Source organism: Thamnophis elegans, chromosome 8, assembly GCF_009769535.1.
Source record: "Thamnophis elegans isolate rThaEle1 chromosome 8, rThaEle1.pri, whole genome shotgun sequence".
NCBI classification, from domain to species: Eukaryota; Metazoa; Chordata; class Lepidosauria; order Squamata; family Colubridae; genus Thamnophis; species Thamnophis elegans.
The window spans coordinates 40,192,064-40,219,377 of NC_045548.1; the positions used below are offsets into that span (position 1 = coordinate 40,192,064).

Genomic DNA, 27,314 nt, shown 5'->3' on the forward strand with positions numbered 1-27,314 from the left:
AGATTTGTACACAAAGATTGCACTAAAAGGAACTGTTATGGCAAAGGGTTAGGAACTCTTGGCTTTAAAACCTTTCAAAATGCAAGCAACACCAGTCTGAGGAGAATGATGTCCCAATGGACATGGGCTGTGAGAGAAATGGCTTGTCTAAAAGGATTCATAATGTATCCTTTCTGCCAGATCTGAAGAGATGGATAGATATAACCAGAGAAATTGCAGGTCCTCAAATTATCCATAAAGAACTTTACAGGTTATTTGCATCTTCAATTGAACCTGAAAGCAAAATGGTATCCAGCTGCTCACTGAGCAGAGGTGTAATGTGTGGGGGAGGTGTAATTTAGGACGAGCACACCTAAATGTTGTGCCAGTGATTTTGCACATGCTGAACCTACAGATGCTCTTCAAGGATAGCTCACTTAGAGTATGTGATTAACTGTCACATACTCTACATTATTTGACTACTCATTCAGGAGCTGTTTGAAGTTACAATGGCCTTGAGCAAATGCAACTTAGGCTTGGTTCCTGAAATTATAGCCACTGCAACACCTCCATGGTCACATGAACAAAATTTTGGTGCTTGGCAGCCTTCCAACTCTGTTAATCTGTTAAACTATAAACCTGTATTTTTTATTGTATTGTTGTTCTGGTTTTATAGTGATCCACCAACTATGACTTCAGGGGCAAATCTGAGCTTCTGCCTATTTCTATATGGTCCACAAGCAGAGGGTAGGTGGGCAGCAGATGCCACTTTCACTCCATTCTGCCAAGTCTTTCTCTTTCCCCCCCCTAATTAATCATTAGATATGAAGTAGATGCTGGAGTTGTAATGTTTCTTCATTATAGCCTATAATTGTATGTGATCAAATTAAATTCTGAATCAGTTTAAAATCTGAGTAACATCTAAATAGAATCTTATATAGGAATTTTGAATTAAATCTTATATGAATTTGCACATTTCTGTGCCATTAAAAAAAGTTGAGCACCACTGAATCTATTTTTTCAGGGATAAGAAGTTAGAGTAAATTTTCTTTTCCAATTTTAGGTACCATTTTAGGAACAATATTTATTAAATGATTGCAAATACATTAAAAAGGTCGGTCACCACTAAAGATATTTATTTGAAGAAGTTCAGATCACAAAACCCATATCGCTTTTCTATATATGAAATATACACAATAAATCAACAAATCTAAAATTGCAAACAAGCAACAAATAGATATTACATGTACATATTTAATACACATATATTAAAATTTAGTGACTGAAATGAACTATTTTTTTCTAAAAACCTCAAATCACTAGCACAATATATTTCTTAGTGGGGGAAAATGGAGATCTACATTTTCACAGACTGGCATCATTTCTCCGGGAGTTTTTCAAACCGTTCCAATAGTGCTCTTTGTATGTTACCTGGTATTTCTTGGTATTTATCTCTGAGATCTTTTATTGCATTATTGGTCTGTAAAAGAGCAAAGAACAAGGAAAAATATATTATTTTATTTCTCTGGAAAATATGTAAACTACATTCATATTATACTTTTTAAATGCCACTGTGAACAATGAAGTGCTGAAATGAATAATATCACATTTGTAACTGGATTTATACTTTAAATTATATTTGCCTTTATTTTTTAAATGGTGTGATTCCACCAGCAATGCATATAATCCAAAGGTAATTATTAAGAGTAAGTATTATTAAGTGTAAAGTATTGTATACTATGATATTTTGAACAGAAATATTAACACAGTTCAGTAATTTTTTCAGAGGTTTAGATGCCTGCCATCACAAACTTTCTTTATCATGGACATACTATATAAAGACTTATGAATAAATAGTATCAATATAATGGCAAGTGTTATAATTGAGGTTTCTGCAGTTCACTTAAATTACCTTTTCAGCTAATTCTTCAGCTGATATATTTGGATCGTAAGAAATGGGATCTCCTATGTATGTGCAAAATTTCACAGGAAATCCACCATATATAGGAACAATTGGCCATCGGGTACGTTCATACAACCATTTGAATGGCCCTGTGTGCAAAATAAAAAATATGGTCATGTTCCAACAACAACAACAACAACATGATATGGGCTGAACAATATTCAAAGTGCCCTGATTGGAAAGAAATGAAATCCATGCAGTTATATCTTAATTGTATAAAAAATGCATTCCTCTATTATTATGCAGAGCAAATGTCAAAGTTCTATTTCTTTATAGAATTATTTGCCATTTTGTCTTGTTAATTTCCATCGGTATAAACACACAAAAATGCAACTAAATTGTAGCTAAAGTAAAGCTGCATCTGCCAGCTTTACACCTGAAGAAATTTAAAGAAAACACAACAAAAAGAATCACAGATAAAAAGAGAAAGAAACAAAGACACAGGAACCCAAAATAATAGGATCAGCCAATTTTATTGAAGTCCAAGGCCAAGAAAGAAAGAGATGGAGAAACAGATGGATATAAGAAAACAAAAAAATTAGAATATTTTAAATCAAGGATCAACAGTCTAAGCACAATTAAATAGAAATCAAGTTGAAATCAGCATGGTTTTCTTCCATAAAATATGCTTCAGCACAATGAGTAAGATGCAAGTTGAATTTTTCTTACATATTTTCCCAAGTGTTCTGTATCCTTCTCGTAGATTTTTTGTAAATACAGGAATGACAGGCTGCGAAAGGTAGGAGAAAAGTAGCCAGAATTAGGGCAGTATTTCAGCCTCTACAATTTAAAGATCATGTATTAGCATCATACATTGAATAATTAGTACAATAAATATTATCTCTATTCACAAAGGAAATTATACCTTTCTCAGTTTTAGATACCTCACTTTTAAAACTGGTTTCTAATAAAACGCATAATATTTAATGTATTTTTAAAAAACCTGAATTTGAGGGATTCATTCAACTACAACAATGTTCAATGTATATGAATGGGTTCTTTACACCTTAATTTCTGGAGATTCATAATGTGGCAATTCTAAGCTTTCAACTGTCTATAGCAATCTAAATCTGAAATGGGACAATTCATCAATAGTTTATTGAAATAAGCCAATTTATAACTAAAGATTTGATGTTGTCTTTTCAATAAACCAAAATTGCAGCTAACAACTTTTTAAAGATAAAGATATCCTACTTTTTATTGAATTGGAACTGAAAAGTGCTAATCTTATCACTAAGAGTTTTAGGATTATTAATGCAAGAATAAACTGCATTTCATGAAAATTTAAACACAGCCACTACTGTATGTTATGGTTATGAAAACAAAAAAAGGTTTTTTAATAATACTGTAGCTATTTGATATGGACATTTTTATGCAAGATGAAAATTTGCCATATAAATTTTCTTAACTATAAATTTTATTAAGTAAAGAAATGAGATATTCAATTCATATGGTAATAAATGTATGGAATAGAATCACCATGCACTTTAACACTACAACTCTGAAAACAGAATATAAAACATGAACTTTCCTAAAGACATCTTTTTGTAAATCTCATGGATTTTCAATGGGAAAGATATGAAAATGTTTTCTAAATAAACAAGTTTATTTACCAGAAAAGTTATCTTTTGTTGTCCATTTATGTCTCTGGCCGAGAACTGTTTTTTGCATTTTGATTTTATGTATGTATGTATGTATGTATGTATGTATGTATGTATGTATGTATGTATGTATAATTATATACATACATACATACATACATACATATATAATTAATTCATCTTTTTTGGGCTGACCATTTCAATCAATGACTCTGGTGGCTTATAATTCATAAAATATACCATTTTACAACTAGAAATTTAAACAACATTTTAAAACAATAAAAACATCAAATTTAAGATAAATAAGAACAAGGTATTTAACCTGGTTAGCAATATAGCCAGGAAACTGTGCCCTTGGCACATTCAGGACATTAACCTCAGGAACATAGCCAGGTTTTTAAGGCCTTATGAAAGGCTAAGAAGGTAGGGGCCATTCTGATATCTGAAGGGAGGAAATTCCATTCAGCAGGGGCCATTCTTTGGCTGATGGGACCTGCAGCATGCTCACTCTACTCGACCAAGTTGGATGGGTAAGAGACTCTTGAAAAAAGACAATCCTCAGGTACCTCTGTCTCAAGCCATGTAAGCTTTACAGATAATCACAAGCACCCAGAATTGTGAAAGATTCCCTAGAAAGTGGAGGTTGGAGACCAAATAAAAACTGTCCTGGCTGCTGGGTCAAGCAATGGTCCTTTGCGGAGGGGACACACCACTGCCTCTTTAAAAACTGGCAGCACCACTGCTTCTCTCAAGGATAAATTAACTATCACCCAAACCCACTCAACAGGTCCCCTCCTGCAAGGCTTTAGTCAGAAGGGACATGAATTTAACATACAAGTGGTCAAACTAGCAGCTGAGAGAGCCCAGTGCTCTTCTTCAGGTTCAACAGGCTGAAACTCTTGACAGATTACCTTGGAAGACATAGTCACCATTACCTCCATAAACTTTGCTCTAAAGCTGGAGTCCAGTGTAGAGTGAATGCAACCGATTTGCATTGCACATGTAGTATATTCTTCATAGTAACCGTTTAGATAGACTTTGGCATTTTTTTTCTCCAAGGAGGAACCAAGTCAAGACCACTCAGAACAGGGCTGCTCAGCAACCATGAGCAGACACAATAAAGGCAGAGAAGTACTTATGTTTCCCCCACCCTTATTGCCATGAGATAGTCATTAATAGTGGCTCTAGCTTGTGTCTGATTGTCTTCACCAGTGACATTCTAGGTATCTTTTAAACCACTTAAGTTCTTTTTATTCTCTCGTGTACCATGAGAAATTTCAGGAACTCTGGGCACAAAGAAACTGCTCAGGCACAATCTGATCTAAAGATGCTTTATTATTCCAGGCAGCCACCAAGGCTTTAATTGGACTGAGTATTAGACTTTCCAGAATAACCCTAAGTTCTCCCTGGAACCCAATTATCTTCATTAATCTCGGGAAGAGGTGGGCTGATCCATTAAGTTCAGCCTCCCTGCAGAGGGAGATAGCACCTGAGAAACAAGGGTCACCAGTGAATGGTCTCTCCATAGCAGGGAGAAAGCAAAATCTCCCCCAATTACTACAACTACGAATTGAGCCCTGGACTACTTGGGTCAGGTCTGTAGCTGCCATGAGGGCCATAAATTTCTGATACCTCTGGCCTGCACCTAGGTGTGTTGAAATCTCTCAGCACCATAAATCTAGGGAACTCCACCACCAGGCCAATCATAGAATCAAGGAAGTCAGGCAGGGAAGTTGCTACATAGCAAGGAGACTGGAACAACACCAACAACCTAATAGACCTCTCCTTGGTGGCCAACTTAAGAAATAGCATCCCTCATCCAACAATTTGTGGAACAAGGCCCCTGAATGTTTGCCAAGGATCACAGATAATCACCGCTACTCTACCTTCCTACCTTGGGATTTTGGCCAAACGTGGAAACCAGCCAGGCAGATCTCAGAGGGCGGAACCCAAACCGCTTCCCCCAGATCAGCCTTTTCCTCAACAATTAAGTCATAAATCAAGATAGCATTGTTACAGACTAATTTAGCATTCACTAGCAGCAGTTGACAGCCTGGGGCTTTGAAAACCTGCCATCTGAAGCCTGGGTTTAAGTATGAGAAAAAATTTCCCTTCTAAGCAAAGACATTCAATAGATCTGCCCTGGTGACTAGATTATCATCCTACTCATAAATCACTCTTTAGTTGGTCATTTTTGTCCTCATCACCTCACAGTAGGATTACGGAGTAAGGGAGTACCATTAAAGACCATTCAGAAGACCGTTCAGTGCATTAGAATGGGCAGTGGTGGGCTACCCACAAACTTCATGGTTGCTGTGCATGGGGTGCAATTCAAGGTGCCTATTATCATCTTTAGAGCCCTTTCGGAATACAGCCAGAACTATTGTCCATTCTTTTTGCCCATCTAGTAAGATCTGCAGAGTAGCTGGGCATACTACAGGTTCCTTCAATTAAACAGTGTTATCAGGACCTAAAATATCATGCCTTCTCTGTTGTGGCATTTGCCTTCTGGAAGACAATCTCTAAAGAGATCCATATGGCTCCTCATCATAATGATGTTTCATACAACACCAAAAGCTTTACTGTTTTCCTAGACCTCGGAGCAGTATGCCTGCTGACCCTCTATAAGTTGTTTTTGTTGTTTTGTTTAGTTATTATTCTCTTTTGGAGATCTATCTGTTTCTGAATTTTTTATGTTCATTTTAAAGTACAAGTTGCCAAGACTCACAACCAGAGATGGGTTCCTACCGGTTTGGCCCAGTTCGGCTGAGTAGGTAGTAACTCAGCCTGCCATGATCCCAAACCGGTTCTCTCCAAGGTGCCATAGGCGATGCCATCTTGTTTTTTGCTTCTGCGCATGCACAGAAACATTTTAGTACTGCAGATGTGTGCATAGTGCGCATCAAGCGCAAGCGTGCGCAGCTTATCTCTGAGCAAACAGGCAGTAGCAGCAGCAACCCCTGCTCATAACTATCCAAAGGCAAAAATGTTCACCCCACGATTCATCCAAGTTATCCATAGATTGTTGTTGGTTTTTTTGGGGGAGGAGGGTTGCAGAAAACTTAGCTCAATGGCTGAAATGATGTAGATGACATTTAGGTTTGAATTAATGATTGTTGGAATATATTTCAATTTAATCAAGTGTCCATTGTAACCTTTATTATAATGTTTTTTATGCATAGCAGAAAGCTACTCACCACTTTTGCATCTCTAGCCACATGAGCAAAGCCTCTCCGGCTACCCCATAGTAAGCCATAGTTCTCATCACTAAACAGTGCTTCTCGGGTTCCACCTGGTAAAACTCCCAATAAGTATCCCATTTTCAGAATTTTAGTACATTCTGACCTTCCATTATGTGTAAGGCCTTCCACATTATAAAACAGTTTTATACCTGTACAAGATACAAGCAAAAACATCTTTAGAATATATACAATATTATACCTAAAAATCTTCTACACATATAAATAAAAGTATGGCTCTCTTGAGTTCTCTTTTGTAAGTCATATATAAAATTAAATCCTGTGAACCAATGGTCAAGAGAACACATAAAGAAACAAGTATTATATTCACATATTGATAACAGTTTTTAACATAATTATTAAGGAACATAGCTGCCTCCTTGTGCTTCTGAATGATCATGCAAATGCTTCCTATAATATGGATATGTTTCCATTTTTGTCTGAAATGCTACTAAATGTAGCTTTCTACAGAAGAGCCAACTTCAATGTATTTTTTGGATGCTGCATAAAACCATGGAGATGGCCTTGAAAGAAATATTCATTAACCAATACAGAAACAAGGGCACATATATTCCTTAAATCCTGGGAAAGGAAGTAATCTTAAGAGGTTCAATCTGGTTTCCCCTTGTAGACAGGCTGGAAAGATTCTGTTACTATAGCCTATCTTAATGACATTAAAAAGTTATCATTTTCCTGTGGGATTGGTTTGCTAGTTTGGTCCATTTCTGACAGATCCAAACATAATTACAAGTACATTTTTATTAAAACGATGGGACCTGATATTCTGCATGTATACTCAGCAATACATTTAACAGAGCATAATGTCTTTTATATTCAGACAGAGTACAAATATTAAACAGGTTTTGCGGGGCTTATATTACTTGCTGACTATAAAATGTATGGAACTGGACCCAGATTGTTGGGGGCAATATGCTGACTCTCTGTAAACCGCTTAGAGAGGCCTGAAAGGCCTATGAAGCGGTATATAAGTCTACTGCTATTGCTATTGCTATTGCTAGTAGAAGGCTGCACCTTAGCTAATATATCAGTAATTAGTTACACATATTCAGATATAGGTAATGTCCAGCTACACTAAGCGGGAAAAGGCAGTGAAAGTTTGCATAGACACGAACATAATTTCATTATGTTTAGCATGGTGAGATCCAGTTTGATCCAGAAGTTAAGGCACCAGGCTAGAAACCAGGAGACTATAAGTTCTTAGCTATGAAAGTTAGCTGGGTAACTTTGAGGCAGTCACACTCAGTCCAGTCTACCTCACAGGCTTGTTGTTATGGGGAAAATAGGAGGAGGAAGAGTTGGATATGTTCACTGCCTTGAATTATTTGTAAAATAATAAAAGTGGGATACAAATAAATAAATAAATAAATTTCCCCATTACTGCCACACAACCTTCAGGCCCCTCTTACTGAATGGAGATTTTAGACAATAACTAATAGAAGGTTAAAATCACTATCAGTAAATTTTTTGTGACAGAGCATTCATTCATTTCTAGTAAAGACTAGCTCTCCAGTCAAAGAGTTGATAAAAAGTGATACAAAAATCAGACAAATTTGCCAAAAAAATTCTCCCCAACAGATGAGGAATGAAAAAAACTGGGCAAAACCAATAGGTTTATTTTTAGAAAGCATTTTGTTAGATATTTGAATGAGCAGAACAGTATAAGTAGAAAATTGTACATGTTTTGAAGATCATTTAAAAGAAAGTTTTATTTTTCCTTATTATATAGGCAAAGAGAAACAGAATGGCAATTGGACTTACCTGAACTGCATGTTTCGACAAGAAGTGTGGGAGGAGTAACCATCGGGTATTCACCTAATCTGATTGCCTATTGGAGATTGAGGAAATCTTTGGAAGCCACACCTCCTGCTGCTCTGGTGGCCACCCACTTTAACCGAACGTCTGAACGGCATCTGAAAGGAAGCAAAAGGAAACAGCCAATACCAATTCTTCCTAGCCGTTGCTTGAACCTGGACGTGCTCAGGCCCTGCTTCACGGCGCACGGCGCCATAACGGGCGGGAAGTGACTCCTCCCACACTTCTCGTCGAAACATGCAGTTCAGGTAAGTCCAACTGCCAGTTTCCGAAGAGAAGGTGTGGGAGGAGTAACCATCGGGACATACCAAAGTTAGTTGTCCTGGGAGGGAATGGACGGGCCTGAGCCCCCTTGCGAGTCTAGGACGCCCTGAAGGACCCTCCTGCCGAAGGCGGCGTCTGCCGACGTGTAGGCATCCAATCTATAGTGCCTAATGAAGGGAGACGGGGAGGCCCAGACGGCCGCTCGACAAATCTCTTCTAGGGGAGCCTGGGAAGACCAGGTGGCTGAGGTGGCAGCACTTCTAGTGGAGTGTGCTGTGATACCCTGTGGGACCTGAAGACCCCGAGCCTGATAGGCCTGAGAGATGGCTGCTCTGATCCATCTGCTGATGGTGGCCGAGGAGACCTTAGCCCCTCGGGTGGAAGGCTGGAAGGACACGAAGAGGGCCTCTGATCGTCGAAAGGGGGCCGTGCGCTTCAGGTAGATGCGTAGGGCTCTTCTAACATCTAACTTATGCCAGGATTTCTCCCTCTCCCCGGAGGGGTGGGGACAGAAATCCGGAAGGATGATCTCTAACCCTCTGTGGAAGGGGGAATTGATCTTGGGCATGAAGGAAGGGTCGAGTCTGAGGACGACCCTGTTATCTAGGAAAGTGCAGAGGTCTGCTCTGCTATAAAGGGTGTTGATCTCTGAGACCCTTCTGGCTGAAGTGATGGCTACCAGAAAAACGACCTTAAGGGTCAGAAGCTGGAGGGAAACCTCTTTCAGAGGCTCAAACGGAACCTCCGTTAGAGCCTGGAGGACTGTGGGAAGATCCCAGGAGGGGAATCGATGGACCGCTGAGGGTTTCAAATTCGCCGCCCCTTTGAGAAAACGCCTGAGAACCGGGTGTTGAGATAAGGGGGGAGCGTTCACCCCCCCTAGGACTGTGGAAAGAGCGGAAACCTGACGCCTAAGGGTGCTGGTGGCGAGGCCCTTCTGGTGACCCTCCTGGAGGAAGTCCAGAACCTGAGGAACCGAGGCAGTCGTAGGACAGATGTCTTTACCCCGGCACCAGTCTGAGAAGGCCACCCACGAGGCATTGTAGATGCGGGTGGTGGATTGTCTCCGGGATGCCTCTACCACCCTGATGACCTCCTTGGAGAACTGAGCCTGTCTCAGTTGTTCCCGCTCAAGCGCCAGACGGTCAGATGGAGCCACTCCGGGTCTGGGTGCTCTAGGGATCCCTGGTGAAGCGCCACCTCCCCTGCTGGTATCCCCCAGGGAGGAGCTGTGGACAGGTCCACCAGATCTGCCAGCCAGGGGCGGCGCGGCCAAAATGGAGCTACCATTATCAGATCTGCCCTCTCCGCTACCACCCTCCTCAGAACCCCGGGGGTGAGGGGAAGGGGGGGAAAGGCATAGAGAAGACCTGGAGGCCAGCTGCAGCGTAGGGCGTCCGTGTCCATGGCTCCCGGGGTCGGGAACCTCGAGATGAACTCCGGTAGCTGGGCGTTGTGCGGCGTCGCAAACAGGTCCACCGTCGGATGGCCGAACCTCTCGCAGATCCTGTGGAAGATCGAGGGATGGAGCTGCCACTCTCCGTTGTCGATCGTCTCTCTGCTTAGCCAGTCTGCCTGATGGTTCTCTGTTCCGGAGATGTGCTCTGCCTTGATGGATGCCATGTGTTTCTCCGCCCAGTGACCCAGACGCAGCGCCTCGTCGCGGAGAGCCTTGGAGTGGGTGCCTCCTTGTCTGTTCACGTGCGCCTTGGCCACTACGTTGTCTGTCAGGACTAGGACGTGTTGACCTCTGACCATGTCCTTGAAGTGTCGGAGGGCCAGGTGGATGGCCCTGAGCTCCAACCAGTTGATGTTGTGTCTTAGATCTGATGGAGTCCACCGACCCTGGGCGATCTGGTTCTCCAGGTGGGCCCCCCAGCCGAAGAGGCTTGCGTCGGTGGTGAGCGTCATCCTTGGTGGATCTCTGAAGAGGCAGCCTCTGTTCAGAGCCGGAGACAGCCACCAGCGGAAGGATAGCAGCACCTGGGGTGATACTCGGATCTTGAAGGTCGCGTCGTTCGTCCCAGCCTTCTGATGTGGTAGCAGGAACCACTGGAGCTCCCTGGCGTGCAGTCGGGCCCAAGGGATGATCCCTATGCACAAGATGAACTTTCCCAGGAGCCTGGAAAGAAGAACTACAGGGACAGAGCGTGACTTGCGAACCTCATGAATCATCTTAACGATGCTGTCCTTGCGATCCTGAGAGAGGAACACCTCCCCCGCTACAGAGTCGATAATGGACCCTAGGTGAAGCAGCCTGGTGGAGGGCACGAGGTAGCTTTTCTCCAGGTTAATGGAGAACCCCAGGGATCTGAGAGTGTCGATGGTAGTATTCAGATCCCTTGCAGCTGAGGCAGAGGACCTGGCCAGGACGAGTATGTCATCTAGGTAGCAAAATAAACGGACAGGGAGGGAACGCAGGTGACCAGCAGCTGCAGCTAGCACCTTGATGAAAGTCCTGGGAGCTGAGGCCAACCCAAAGGGCAGGGCTCTGTATTGGAAATGGTTCCCCTCATGGGAGAACCTCAGAAATTTACGGTGTTCCGGGGCGATCCTGATATGCAGGTATGCCTCTGTAAGGTCGATGGAGGCCAGGAAGTCGCCCGGCCGGATGCCCTCCAGGATGGATCTTAGAGAAGCCATTTTAAATTTATGGTATACTACCCTGAAGTTGAGTAACTTAAGGTCCAGGATGGCTCTCCAACCCCCCGAGCTTTTGGGCACTAGGAAGAGGTTTGAATAAAATCCTGACCCTTTTTCCCCTTCTGGGACCCTCTCGATGGCCCTGATGTCGAGGAGATGTTTAATGGCCTTGGCCTTAAGGGCCCTCTTGTTTGGGTCTGAGGAGGAGGAGAAGGTGCGGAACCTACTGGGGGGAAGGGAGCGGAACTCCAGGCGAAGCCCGAGCCTTACCGTCTGGAGAACCCACTCATCCGATGTGATACGCTCCCAGGCATCCGCAAACATGGAGAGGCGACCGCCGATGGGGTGATCCGGGGGCGGATCACTTGAATCTGCGGAAGGGGCGACCGCCTCCTCCACGAAAGGGCCGCTTCCCCTGGTGTTGGCCCCTGAATCTGTTCTGAAATTGTCTATCCCCCTGCCTCTGAAATCTGGGGTTTTGGTACCTCTGGCCTTGGCTGTCTCCTTCAGGTGGTCTGTAGGAGGTCCTCCTAGGGTACGGTGCATGGCGGAAATCCGACCGCTTGTTCGTTGACGGGAGGATCTTCCACTTGTTTTTATCCTCCACAAGGAGAGGATCCAGCGCCGTCCTGAATAACTTGTCCCCGGTGTAGTCCGCGCCGGTTAGGTGACACTTCATCCGGGATTCCGCCTGCCAGTGACGTAGCCAGAGTAGTCGCCTAGAAGCAACTGAAGAAGACACAGCACGAGACGCATACTTTACCGCGTCCAAGGTGGCGTCCGCCGAGAACTGCGTTGCCGCAAGCATCTTGGAGATGTCCTGCAGGAGTCGCACTTCAGAGGCTGGGGTCCTATCCCTCAGTTGCTCCAGCCACAGGACCGTGGACCTATTAAAAAAGGAGGCGGAGGCGGCCGCTCTGATAGCCCAGGTGATGGCCTGGAACGTCTTGCGCAGAACAATGTCTGCTCTCTTATCCTCAGGCTTGAGGCAATTAGCGGTGTCTCCTGCTACGACCGTTGAGGAAGATGCCAAGGTTGCCACTGGGTTATCCACTTCAGGAACCTGCAAGGCTTGGGCAAAGGCTTGGTTAAGATTATAAAACTTTCTTTCATTCCCCCCTGGGGTTGGAAAGGACCCTGGCTTTACCCACTGAGATTTGAGCACCTCCATAAACATATCTGGGGTGGGGATTTCCTCCTTAGCTATGGGGGGCCTATGGAAGGGCCCCTTCTTCGTTCCGGGGGAGGAGCCTGCGGTCACCGGTGGCTCAACGGAGCTGCCTCCAGAGTTCTGGTCTGTATATCTAAAAGATCCATAGATATCTCTCCTTTCAGGCAAGGAAGGAGCAGGGAGGAACTCGGTCGTTAGAACCTCTTTGTAGTTCACAGCCTTTTGTTTTCGCTGTGAACGGAAAAGAGGTTCAACAAAAGCTGAGGTTTTTTTTTACTCCAGCCAGATCTTCTCAGCTGTTTTTTTTCAGCTCTAGGCAGGTTGTCCCCCCCTCCCCCCAGGACGAAACTAAGCTATCTTAAATCAATCCGGGCAGCGACCATTCCTGAGAACCCTTTTTTTGTATTATTACTTAAAACGCCAGCTTCAATTTTATAAAAAACTCTTTTGTTTAACCGCTTTTCAAAATGGCGATTTTAAACTTCCGCATTTGATATACGATATATTTAACCAGCCTTGTCCTTTTTTTTTTGAAGACTTTCTTTCACGAACTGCTAAAAGTTTACTGAAAGTATTTTATCCTAAATCAAGGTTTGTTTGTTTTCTCTTTATAATGGCCCCGAAGTCCAAGCAATCGAAACGTTTTTTTAACAACACATCCCAAGCAATTGCTTCAAAGCCGCAGCTCATGCCTCCCACGCCCTCTACTGGAGATTTGCTAACGAAAGAATTTCTTTTTGAAACCCTTAAAGAATTTAGAGAGGAAATGATGCAACTTTTTTCGGACTTATGTGATAAACTTGACGCCAAGATTGCTCAAACAAAGGAGGATATCGTTGGGGTTATATCCGTAATGACAGAATATATTGCTGGAATGGAGGATAAACTTGATATTCTGGAAGAAGCTAATTCTAACTTGACATCTAAAATTGAAATGTTACAACAGGAAGTTGAAAACGCACAAAAACAACTTGTTATGACGAATTATAAGAAGACTGCATTTGCAATAAGAGTTAGGGGATTGCGTGAAAACGAACAGGAGAATTTGAAACAGACCTTTTTTGAGGCATTTAGTCGTTCGGTGGGAAGTCCGGGACTTAACTTTGATTGGCAGATCCAAAAAATCTACCGCCATAACTCGTGCGTAGCAAAACAGAGACAGCTTCCGAGAGATATAATTATATATTTTGCTACAAGAGAATCCAGAAACACGATAATACAAGAGTTTTATAACAACAGGTTGCAAATTGATGGTCAGGACCTGACTGTTTTCAAAGAAATACCATCTCAAATGTTAAGAGCCAGGAGAGACTATGTTTTTTTAACTAAAGAACTCAGAAACTCTCAGATACAGTATAGATGGGAGGTGCCATCTGGTATTACAGTTACATTTGATGACCAAAAACATCGCTTCAACTCTGTTTGGGAAGCCCGAGACTTTTATTACAAGATCCTGAAGGCGGGACTTCCTGAATCACCCGGACTAGGAGAAAGACAAGGAGAAGCAGAAGAGAGACAACAAAACACACAACTACAAGGTGGGAGGTATCGCTCTCCTCCTATGGAAGGGCAGAAGAGCAGAGAACAAGGATTTAGTTATGCCTCCAAAACATCTGTTTAACCTCTAACTTTAATAACACTTTCTGATTCCTGTTTTGTATAAAATGGCATAGCTGTATACTGATGAAGAGACATTAAGGCTGAAAGAAGTGAGGCTGATTTCCTCGGAAAATATATTGTATGGGACTTAAAAAAGACTTGATGGATAACTTTCAATTTTTATTTAAATTGTTTATGATTACTTTCTAGGGTGAGGAGGGCGGGGATTGTGATGTTCTTGGATTGTGGTTTAGGGTGAATGGAGTTGGGAAGTGTGGGGTAGATGGGAGGGTACTGAAGGTTCAATTAGAGTTTATTTTAAGCCAGAAAGTAAGTTGATTTTCGTATAAATTGCTACTTACATATAATGTCTGGAAGGATATATTCAGAGAGTCTGCAGGAAGGCGGAGTAAACATGAGAGAAGCACGGATGAAAATAAAACATATAAATGGACACGGTAGAGGCAGGATGTGAGGATTGGGAAAAGGAAACCGAGAGAGGTATTAGAATGTTTAAATTGCTTTATAGAGAAGGAGGTAAAAGGGACAAGTTAAAGGTCTGATATATAGATAAAGAGATGAGGCCCCTAGCTAGAGAATTTCGTTTGATTAAGTTACCTGGTTTCAACATAGTTTGAATCCTGCAAGTAAAAAATTAACTGAATTTAGGAATGATGTACATTGTTTAAGTTTTAATAATGATGGGAAGCTGAGCTCAAGACAGAGAGTTTATTGATTTTTCCTATTTTTCTTTTTTTTTGTTTCTTTTTTATTATGCCTTTTTTCTTTCTTTCCCTTATTTTTTATTTTTTAATCTTTAAGCTATTTGGTTTTAATATACTCCAGACGGTGTTTGATAAAGAGTTATGCCGGGTATGGGACCTGGGAAGTCGGAAGGGGATTAGGGAGGGGGGTTTATGGGAGGGAGGGGGGGAGGGTCGAAATATAGTTTCAACTTTCAGAACAATAAGAATACGCTTGTATACTGTTGCTCTTTTTTTTTTTTCTTTTTATTTCCCCCCTTTTCTTTCTTTTTTCTTTTTTTTTTCATTTTTTTTTTTTAAATTTTAGTGCAAAATATAAATTGAATAGACTAATGAATGGTAGAAATACACCAAAGGGAGGAATGGAGGGAAAGAAGAGGGAGAAGTGAAGAAGAAGTGAGAGGGGAATGTAAGGAGGGTGAGATGGTGGGAAGGGGAGAAAGGAATGTCTGAGGGGGAAGGGAAGTAGAAGAGGGGAATGTTGGAGGGGAGAAATGAAAGTTGGAGGGGGAGAGGAAAGGGTGTATGGAGGATTGAAGTGCTACGTTGGTTTTCCATGGTGGAAGATGAGTTGTGTTTATTGCTCTTTTTTTGAATGCACAGTATATAAGTGATTGTATGAAATGAAAATGAAAATGGAATAAAACAGTTTTCAAACATGGAAGGACCCCTTCTTCCTCTTGCTTTTGCTCTTGCCCGAGGACTCAGTTGCGGGTTGGGGATCCGGGGGTGGATCCAGATCAGCTGTGGCTACTGCCTTGCGTAAAAGGGAGCTGAATAAGGAGGGGGGAAAAGGCCCGCTACGGTGGAATCCTCCTCTGCCTGGGGGTCTTCATCCTCCGAAAACCCCACATCCTTTAGTTCTCCTTCCTCGAGGTCGGATGCCTCACTAGCCGTGGATGGGGAGGGAGACCTGGCTTCCCTTGCAGCCAAGGTGCTAGGGCGATCGCTCAGCCCTCTGGGGGGCTCCTGGGGGACCCTGCTCCTGGGAGCCTGTGGCTGCTGAGTTAAGCTAGAAGCCATAACCTGGGCCAGAGCTCTGGCTAGCATGTCCTGAAAGCTGCTGGTTAGATCAGGTTGAAGCTCTGGTGGTTGGGAATATTCCCTGGGTTCAGGGGATAGAGGTGCTAGGCGAGGCCGGGCTGGGCTGGCTGCTCTGCGGCCAAAAGGATCCGCTCTCGAATCCAGTAAGGGAGCAGGGGAGAGAGGAGGAGAAAGAGAGCTGTGCCTTCTCAAGAGATCCCCCTGGAGAGGCTGGGGAAGGTGATCTGTGTGTAGCCCGGGCAGAGGCCCTGCGTGGGGAGCGTGATCTGGGGGGAGAAGGGCTGATGGTCGCCCTGTACTCCCTGGCCGAGGCCCTGGTTGCTCTGGCCTCCTTCCTGGGGGATGGATTCTTGGGGGCCCTGGCTTTGTCCCTCCTAGATGGTGATCTGCCTCTGGGAGCAGGGGGACTCGCTCTGGAGGGCCCTTCCTCTGGATCCGCACCCCCCGGGGCTCTGGGCCTAGAGTTTTTGCTCCTAGTCGCCTCCGCCATTACTCACGGTTCGTTGCTCACCCACATGCTCCTTCTGCAGCCGGCTGTAAATAAATTCCCTTCCTAGGGATAGGATCCGCCGCTCTCTGATCGATTGCAGGCTCTGCTGCCGGCAGGCAAGGCCCTGAATTCTCCCCCCGGATCACCGGCGGGGCAGAGCAGGCTTCCTACGGCCTCGTGAGCGCTTTCGGCGTCGGAACGCTGTTTACGCACTCCCACGTGCTCCTAAGATGGCGACGATTCAAAATGGCGACTGCTGGTGCCGTCTGGAGTCTCCTTCCTCCGCTGGAACCCTCTTCGCAATCCTGGAAGGGTTCTGGGTTCTCCGGCTTTCCTGGACTCCTCCGATCGTCGCCTGGAAGTTTTTCTGTGATCCTGGGCCTTCCTGGGGCTTCCACCCCCTTTGGAAAAATCGGGCGGCCCTGCAGGACTCTGTGCGCGCGCGCTGGCAAGCCGAGGCTTGAATGAGCGGCGTGGAGCACAGCAGAAGGCAGGTGAGGTCGCTTTAAGTTGAAATTCCTTGCTGAGGCTTTGTTGAGAGTAAAACTCCTGAATCTCGGATAGAAAGGAGAGCAGGAAAAAACACTCCGTTCAGGCCGAAGATTGAGGTTAAAGTGGGTGGCCACCGGAGCAGCAGGAGGTGTGGCTTCCAAAGATTTCCTCAATCTCCAATAGGCAATCAGATTAGGTTAATACCCGATGGTTACTCCTCCCACACCTTCTCTTCAGAAACAATTTATTTTCAATAATTTGCCTGGACATTTTTTATTCTCAAACAACCAAAAAACATTTATCTAAGTTGCTTATGGAAAAAAAAGATGCTAGTAAAAGTGGAACAGACTTAAGTTGCTCTGGCTCAGGCTACAAAAATGGCATTTTTCAGTAACAATCAAAATGTTGAAAATACAACAGTTGCTTGATAATTCAAGAAACTATATAAGCTTGCATTTTACAGGAACTATGTAATATTTTAAAAATAAATTGTAATTATGCCTGTGTTAAAGATTTGCAATACAGCGTTTGTGCAGGAGACAATATGTTTTACCTGGTATTTTGGAAAAATTGTAATCAACCACTGTGCAGCAAAATCTGCCTGTTCTTAAATATAACCTAGATACAAAGTAGAAATAGTCTAGAGGAAAGGCTCCATGGTAAAATACGATAAGCCCTGGTCCTTCTGGTATTTTATCCATCCCATGTATCTCATAACCTGTTTAAAGGATAAAATATAAGAGTTTCAGTATTGCTTTAATAAAAATAAAGTTTAAGATTAGCATGGAATCTAGAGAAAACTGCAGTCAATATAAGCACAGTTATTGAGATCAAAAAACTGACTCAAACTCTTTGCTATAATCTTCAGCATTTATACTGTCAAAATACCAAAAGTTATGGGACTGATAGATCTCAGCCTCATCACCTATTTCCAATTTGATGAACAAATATAGAAACAGATTAGAGGATTAAGCTTTTGAATATCAGGATTCACAGTAGAGAATGTAGTGCAATCTCTAGAAGTAATAGTCGTCTCAGAGATACAGTCCAAAATATGGATCTCTTTTGTGGGTGGTACATGTGCCATTCCATGAACGGCTTTCATGGAATCAGATTCACAAGAGAAGAAAATAATTACAGAAAAGTGTTTTTCTTGGACACAGCCATCATAATAATAAAATAACAGCAATTTACATATCCAGGTGCATCATAAAACAATGTGCACACAGCTAAAGAGGATAAAACAGACAACTTTGCAAGATTAGATGCAAGGTCTTAGAACATCCCAAGCGAGGCTAATAGGAAGAAAATTGTGAGAAGATTCACTGAGATAAAGCTGCATCTACAAACTATTCAAGAAAGGAAGCAGCTACAGGTTGTTTTCAACTTACAATGGGACTGGAATTTCTGTCGCTAAACAATAGTCATAAAGCATGATATCATTTAGCAATGGCAATCCCAACAATCCCATTAAAGGAATCCCAAAATCATAAGGTGAGGCAATTTCCTGCTGGCTTCCTACAAGCAAAGTCAGTGGAAGAGCTTGCAGAAAGTCCTGGGCTATGAGGTAGCATAGAGGGTGCTGTCAAATAGGGGATAAAGCAAGGATGGTGCAAGGAAGGGTGCAACAGAGCATCAGGGAGGATGTGCAAATGTGGATAAGCATGTCACGCTTCAGGAAGAGGTGCAGTAGGGTCCATGAGAGATGCAGTGTGGATTGGGAAGAGTGTGCCAGGGTGCAGGAGATGTCTGGGTTGGGGAGGCTGTGTGTGAGGCTTGATGCATGTTGGGAAGGGAGCCCTGATGGCATACAAGCCATCACCCCAGCCAGCTCCACCACACATGCACATGCGCCTCCCACCAGCCAGTTGATTTCTGGGTCTCTGCTGTGTATGCACGGGGAGCAGCACATGTGGAAATGCGCACACATGTGCACGTTCATGGTGGTGGTGGGAGCACAGAGTGATGCAGTGCTCCCTCCACACCCCATTTTGGGGCCCAGGATTCTTCAGGGAGGCCTGCTAGGCCAAAAACGGGGTTTGAGGGAGTTGCGTGCGCATGCACGGGAGTGCGGGGGGTTGCCCGCACATACTCAGGGGGCGGGGCATGGAGGGGTGTCACACTCACATTGCATTATGGGTGTGGGCATGTGCACGTGCCTTTTGGCACGCAATGAAAGGGAGGAAAGTGTGTATGGGAGGATTCCTGGGGGTGCATGAGTGGCCAGCATGGCATGAGCACAAAGGGATTGGGGGAGGGTACATGAGCGCAGAGGGGCAAGTGGGGGAGATTTCCCACAGCAACTTGCAATTTTCCTTGTCAGCTGTTCCACTGATTTTCTTGGGACACTAGCAGGGAAGGTTGCAAATGGTGATGTTATGATTGCAGGACATTCACATGACTGCAGGAGTACTGGGATAGCCAGAACTCCAAGGATTGGTTGTAATCCACCATTTATTCAATGCCATTCTAATTCATGGAACAAATGGTCATAGGTCAAGGATTCCCTGTATAGGCGAAGGAAACAGAAAACCTACTAATCTTTCCTCACCACAAAACTATTAATCTACACCCAAATAAGAAGAAATCAACAGCAGAAAAATAAGATCTAAGATGAAACAATACTCACCCCAAGTGTTACCAACACTGGTAACAAAGCTACGGTATATAAACACCCAGCAAACTTTACTCCCCTGCATTGTTATTACCTAGCTTGGTAATGAAGCTTGTGCAGAACAGAAGTTCAGAACCCAACAATTCAACCCTGAGCTACATAACTTCTTTATTATAGCACTACACCATTCAAAACCTTTTTTATTCTATTGAGGACTTTTTATAGTCATTAGTTACATGACAGTAGGTTTCTGCCAGAGCTAGTTAAGATTATTGTGTTGCTAAAGGTAAAGTTGATAGTCCTCCTCAGTTTATATATATATATATATATATATATATATATATATATATATATATATATATATATATATATATATATATATATATATATACATACATACATACATACATACATACATACATACATACATACATACATACATACATACATATATATATATAATGACAGATTAGTAGATGAATATTAATTCTGTTAGGACCACAAGCATTCCCTACTTCAGGTGACACCAATACATTAAATTGGAGCATAGACTAGACAGTTAATTTATCCTACAAGAAAGGACATTTAAGTGGGGAAGGATTAGAAATAATGTAATAAAGTAAGTGGCTCTCAAATTTAACTCAACTTCTGGTGAGCGCGCGCGCGCGTGTGTGTGTGTGTGTGTGTATATATATATATATATATATATATATATATATATATATATATATATATATATATATATATATATATATATAATCTGTGTGTGTGTGTGTGTGTGTGTGTGTGTGTGTGTTTTTATTTGTGCTGATAAATAAATAAAGGGAGACTAGTATAGATCTATTTCAAGCTATTTAGCTCTCATCAGCTAGCCATACCCTTACTGGGATTCGAACCTGTGCTGTATTGCATCTTAGGCAAACGTCTAAGCCATTAAGCTACAGGTCTCCTCCTTATCAGCTGAAGCCAGGGAAGAAGGTATATATTTAGAGTCACAACCCCTGGTAAGCCCCAATTATGGGAGGAAGCTAACTGCTTCCAACATCTGTCAATCGGCTCGTCACAAGAGTCCATCACGACAGAAACCCAATATTTTTACTGTTGCCTTTGTTATATTTGTGTTTTTATTTGTGCTGATAAATAAATAAAGGGAGACTAGTATAGATCTATTTCAAGCTATTTAGCTCTCATCAGCTAGCCATACCCTTACTGGGATTCAAACCTGTGCTGTATTGCATCTTAGGCAAACGTCTAAGCCATTAAGCTAAAAATATTGGGTTTCTGTCGTGATGGACTCTTGTGACGAGCCGATTGACAGATGTTGGAAGCAGTTAGCTTCCTCCCATAATTGGGGCTTACCAGGGGTTGTGACTCTAAATATATACCTTCTTCCCTGGCTTCAGCTGATAAGGAGGAGACCTGTAGCTTAATGGCTTAGACGTTTGCCTAAGATGCAATACAGCACAGGTTCGAATCCCAGTAAGGGTATGGCTAGCTGATGAGAGCTAAATAGCTTGAAATAGATCTATACTAGTCTCCCTTTATTTATTTATCAGCACAAATAAAAACACAAATATAACAAAGGCAACAGTAAAAATATTGGGTTTCTGTCGTGATGGACTCTTGTGACGAGCCGATTGACAGATGTTGGAAGCAGTTAGCTTCCTCCCATAATTGGGGCTTACCAGGGGTTGTGACTATATATATATATACATATACATATACATATACATATACATATACATATACATATACATATACATATACATATACATATACATATACATATACATATACATATATATATATATATATATATATATATATATATATGTTATATTTATGCTGATAAATATATATATCTCCACATATCATACTTTGGCAGTAGTTTGCATTGTCCTTTCCTGAACTTTTAAAAAATCCAGCCTACAGTGGTCTCCCAGTGGTCTCCCAGATAATCATGTAATTGGCTAACCAGCCTTTTACTTTAATGGATGTCAGAATATTCATAAATGTATCATGCTGCCACAGAAATCTACTTGCCTTATATAACCAAGCAGTAAAATATTATTGAAGAAGGCACTACAGTGGCATTTCATAACATTCAGAAATATAATAAGCATTGATAAGCCCATTTTTTTCATTTTTTGCAAATTTCTATTCCAGTCATTCAAATTATTCTGGGAAGTATATATTTTTGAATGTCAATTCATCACACAGAATTGTGTAGATTCAGATCTACAATTATTGTTAATAATTAAATAACAAATTTCAAGTTGCTATAGAAATCAATTCAACATTCAAATAAAACAATATCAAAACATAATATACAGCAGCTACCCATGATCATTGGGGTATGTGCCAAATGCTGGCTTCAAGAGAAGTACCATATTTTTCGGAGTATAAGACGAACCCTTTTTCCTCAAAAAAGAGGCTGAAAATTTGGGTGTGTCTTATACACCAAATACAGCATTTTTGCCTCCCGAACCCCCTCCCATTCACCAAAATGGCCGTGCATAGCCTTAGAGGCTTTTAGAGAGCTCCTGGAGGCTGGGGAGGGCAGAAATGAGCAAAAAACTGGCTGTTTTTTGCCCCGCAGCGGTCTATAAGCCTCCATAAGGCTATGCATGAAATTTTTTTCACGAGTTTTCATTAAAAAACAGGGTGGTTTTTGCTCATTTTTGCCCCCTCCAACCCCCCTCAGGAACACTCTGCAAGCCGCCCCCCCCCACCCAAGGCTATTCATGCTTTTTTTTAAAAAACGGACCATTTTTGGGAGGTTTGCAAAGTGCAAAAACTTTTTTTTTCCTTTTGGAAATGTTTAACTGATTGATGAGAATTACATTGATCAAGTGCTGTGCCAGCATAAACACCTACTTATCTACTGCATTTCTCTCTATCTCTATTTCTCTCTCTCTATCCCTCTACCTACCTACCTAACCCCCTCTCTCTCCCTACCCACTCTATTTCTCTCTCTCCCTTTATCTGCCTACCTACTCTCTCTTGGTCTACCTTTCTACTGTATTTCTCTCTCTCTTTCTATTTCTCTCTCTCTATTCCTCTATCTACCTACCTACCAACACTATCTCTCTCTATTTTTCTCTCTTTCTATCCCTTTATCTACCTACCTACCAACTATTCTCTCTCTCTCTCTCTCTCTCTCTCTCCCTACCTACCTACTATATTTCTCACTCTTTCTCTCCCTCTCTATCTACCTACCTACTTTTTTAAAATTTGCCTCTTCAAAACCTTGGTGTCTTATACTCTGATGCGTCTTACACTCCGAGAAATACGGTATCTATACTGCTTTTGAGAACCCCTTAAGTAAATATTCCCATATTTGAGAAATAGTAGCAGTAATAGTAACAGTATGAAAGGAAAATATGACTTTGAATTAAGTTGGTACCAATTCCACAAAGCACTTTGTTATTACCTACTAGTGTCTCCTTAAGTCAAATGCATTGTTTCCTGGACATACATAAGTATTTGTGAGCCCAGAAAAAGATGCACCTCCAAACTGTTATGCATCTATACACATGCATATTCCAAAATTTGGTTTCAGATATGAAGCAATGCAGTCCTTGAGCTCTCTTAGAAATATATACTAGTTTGTAATCAAGGAGCCTTCTGTAAATCATTATCTCGGTTTACTTTTTTTTTCAGCCCAAAGGTAGCATTCGTCTTTAAAACACTTGCTGAAAAGTAAGTAGATCTGGACAATGAAGATGACTTATTCATAGCAAAACCATACACATTTTAGAAAGATAAAAAAGCAGTTTCAGTTGCTTCTATGCAGCACTCTCCAGAATAAGAAAAATACTGATAAGTTTTAGCACATAGCAGTATAAATCAACCAAAACAATTTTATCCCAAGCATGTTCATGCTTTTCTAACAAGATAGGGTTTCTAATTTTTTTTTTTGGGGGGGGGGAAAGCTAACATCCTGTTACCTGCATTCCTCTAATAAGTTACATGCAGTGTGATTTTTATTATTTCTTACTGTTTTTCTGTGCTTTGCAAAAAAAACATTTATCACCAAGGGAATTACATGGTTGTCATGATATGTGTGTATGCACTTACATTACCTAGATATTTCACATTAAATCCAGTGATATGATTATTCCCCACACATAATTAAACAATGCAACTTGATGGAGGGTTCTGACGCTCACGTGATTGCTGCATGTGGTCCCCCTATGCCATTTAAGGTTATTATAAATCACTGTGGTATTGTCAACAAAGCCACATCAACGTGTCAGTCAAGCAGGAGATTAAACTTACCATGCCACAGTGTACCATACATGTCCCAAAGGTGAGCCACAGTCCTCCGTCCATTGTCCCATGATTGACTGAGATAATCTTCCTTTAAGTTAACTTTTCTCTTGTAAATATGCAAGAGAAAATTAGAAAGATAAATAAAACCAAGAATTATTAAAACAGGAGAAAAGAGAAGTAGGAACAGTACTGAAACCCAGAAAAAGTATGCTGAGTAATCCATGAAACTGTTTATGATATTATATGGAGACATATTGATATTGTTCAGTAATTCCATGACCCAGGTCATATTGTCTTTCCCATCAGAATATGAATTCATATTAGTTCTTTCCTGTTTAAAACTAAAAAAGCAATGTGATAGAAAAACAGCTTCTTAATATTGGCCCTGGATGCAGACAATTGTTAAATAGCTGTTATTGTTGCAATAGGCATCAACCTATTTCCATATCCTAAAGATTGTCCACATTCCACGAATTAGTCAAGGAAGCCACTGCAAAAAAAAAAGGTATATTTAAACTCAGAAGCGGATCATGCTGTTTGCCTTTCAGATGTATTGGATATGAACTCCCATAGTCCCCAACTAGGATGCCCTTTCATTCCGGTTTAAAGTATTTCTAGGCAAAAACTCATTCAAGGCAATTCCAACAGACAAAATCGTAAGCATACAACATAAATAAGACCTTCCATTTCCACAGAGTGAAAGTGTCTTCCAGGAACAGGAAACGGAGCCATGAAAGACTGGCCTGAGAAAAAAAGCCCTTCACCCTCGCCCCCGCCCCCCGATCAAACTAATTCACCGGACCTCAAAGATGCCAAGGGCCAGCGTGGGGAGGGTTCCCTGGGCCTTTGCACCTATCAAGCGCTTCTTCTCCATTCTGAGAACGAGGCGTCATTTTCCACTGATTCTGACGGCAGCGTTTCGACTCTTCATCTCATGGTTATCCCTCCTACAAGCGGAGCTCCTGCCTCGCCCCTAAAGATGCCGGCCGAGCAACTTTTGGGAACCGCGCCCTCGCTCGGGATCACTTGAATCTGGGCGCTCCATCCAAGGGCTCTAAGCACAGCACCAGGAGGTTCCTGACAGCATCCCGGGCGCGAACGAATCTAGGTAGCAGGAATGACCCCGGGCCGGCTCGGCCCAAAAGCGTTTGATGCAAGACCAAACGGGGAAACCGCGCAGAAACCTGCAGCGCCGAGAAGCCGCAATGCAGTACGAAGTTGCGCATCATGTAGATGCAAAAGGAAGAGGAGAAGACCTTCAGCGCCGTCTTTCCTTTCAGGGCTACGAAGCGCAGCCGAGACTGCGAGGAAGGATGTGGCTTTTTCTTGCCTTTTTTCTGGCCTGGACCATTTTAGACTGCACAAGCTCTAAAAAACAACAGGAGTCTCGGCATCCCGAAATATAAACCAGAGTCGTCGTTCTGTTTTGCTTTGTTTTTAATTTAAAAAGATTAACTTTAGCGATAGGGAGCTTTTCAGCGGGAAAGCAGTGAAAAATAAAACCCCTACCTACAGTCTGTTGTGGTACGTTCCATCTGTTGTCTGAGCCCCTCGTCAAAGGATTTAAATGTGGAAGTGATTTGCCAAGGTTGAGAAACAACCTTTCAACCCCAAAATGAGCTATTTTAAGCAACTTGTGAATGGTGATATGTTCCATGATGCATTACAGATCCTTAATACTGCACATCTGTATCTTTTGGCATGTACTTAAAAATAGCTTGGATTGTGCTACTAAATGCTGTATGTATGTATGTATGTATGTGTATATGTATATGTATATGTATATGTATATATATATATATATATATATATATATATATATATATATATATATATATATATATGTGTGTGTGTGTGTGTGTGTGTGTGTGTGTGTATGTATGTGTGTGTATGTATGTGTGTGTGTGTATATATATATATATATATATATATATATATATATATATATATATATATATATATATATATATATCATACAAGAAACTGGCACAGAAATATATATATAAATCATACAAGAAACTGGCACAGAAATAGCCCAGCAGCATGCTTATTTAATCCATCCTGTCTGATATATATGTAATTGAATAATACACTTATTAGCTCCTGTGTTTAACTGGCTAGTGAAAGATTATATTAAAATGAGGTGGTAATGATAATGGATTTTACAACACTATTACAAGTAGTATTACAAGTATTCCTATTGAGAAGGAAGGACTCACTGGAGAAGAGCCTAATGCTGGAAAAGATTAAAGGCAAATGAAGAAGGGGATGACAGAGAATGAGGTGGCTGGATGGAGTCACTGAAGCAGTAGGCGTGAGCTTAAATGGACTCCAGACGATGGTAGAGGACAGGAAGGCCTGGATGAATGTTGTCCATTGGGTCGTGATGGGTCAGACACGACTTCGCAAGAGTTACCCTCCTCTCCTTCTGCCTTTTCTTCCCTCCATCTCTCTCCCCAAGTAGATAAAATAGGGAGTTATGTACACATATAGTACAAGAAAATTGTGTTTTAATTGTAGTGGAGCACTTTCAAATTAATAGAGGCCAAATAATTTTTATTAATTTCTTGGAGAATCTATTTCACAAGTAAAAGAATTATAAGTATTTATTTCAAATACTTATACACTGTACATAATGGAATGCAGTCCCAACTCTGTTCAAAATGTAAACTGCAATGAATACAAAAATACCCTCAAATTAAAAGTACATTAAATACATAATTAATCCAGATTACAACACAATAGTCTTGGCTATTTCTAACAGGTAATTAGTTCTGGAATCTAATAAATCAATGAATCAGCAACTCTCTCAGATTGAATTTTGTGGATAAGTATAATCTTTATTGTCATTGTACTTACATACAATAAAATTGGTTGGATAGAGAAGAATCCTGAGAATACCATGGACAGCCAAGGAAAAAAATGGATCATTAGATAAATCAATCCAGAGTTCTTTTTTCAAGCAAAAAGTAAGAAAGAGAATGACCAGCAGCAAGTTTGATTACAAATTTGATTACAGTGACAATTAATGCCTTCACTGCAAGACCTTGTAGGAAGTTAGCACCCACCCCTCTCCTAGAAAAATGAAATATCCTGGGAAATATTGAAAAGGCATAATATCATATTTCCCTAGATCAGAAATGGAGAAACATGTTTTAGGCAGGAAACAGACACACTCTTAATAGCCCCCATTTTTCTTAATGGGCCATTAAAATGGCCTACCCAGTCTATTCTACATAACAAAGAGTCACCCTTCAGCTCCAGGGTGATGGAATTAAGACATGATAGTATCAGCCCTTTACCCATCTCACCACAGAGCACCTGGGAAAAAGCAATGCTCAAC

General features: G+C 41.7%; 1 protein-coding gene across 2 annotated transcripts; it reads right to left on the reverse strand.

Moving 5' to 3' along the window:
* Positions 1-1,103: 1,103 nt before the first annotated feature.
* On the reverse strand, positions 1,104-25,328 carry LOC116512723 (transmembrane protein 68-like). 2 transcript variants are annotated; one of them, XM_032223347.1, is made up of 6 exons: positions 23,978-25,323; positions 17,636-17,800; positions 6,741-6,934; positions 2,612-2,672; positions 1,892-2,031; positions 1,104-1,459 (listed from the first exon to the last, which is right to left on the reverse strand). In XM_032223347.1, exons 1-6 carry the CDS (start codon positions 24,288-24,290, stop codon positions 1,358-1,360), a joined length of 975 nt encoding a protein of 324 aa, XP_032079238.1. In that variant the 5' UTR covers positions 24,291-25,323; the 3' UTR covers positions 1,104-1,357. The 2 variants fall into 2 exon arrangements, 1 of the variants encoding a protein (XP_032079238.1); XR_004255912.1 differs by having other exon boundaries at positions 1,378-1,459; positions 2,612-2,722; positions 23,978-25,328.
* Between the last annotated feature and the right edge of the window lie 1,986 nt (positions 25,329-27,314).

Excerpts from the sequence above, each read along its gene's own strand:
- LOC116512723 (XM_032223347.1), bottom strand. The coding sequence starts at position 24,290 with ATGAATTCATATTCTGATGGGAAAGACAATATGACCTGGGTCATGGAA. Across the intron at positions 2,673-6,740 it reads TGGCTAGAGATGCAAAAGTG|CCTGTCATTCCTGTATTTAC; the intron begins GTGAGTAGCTTT and ends TACCTTTCGCAG. Across the intron at positions 2,032-2,611 it reads CAGAACACTTGGGAAAATAT|GGCCATTCAAATGGTTGTAT; the intron begins GTAAGAAAAATT and ends TTTTGCACACAG.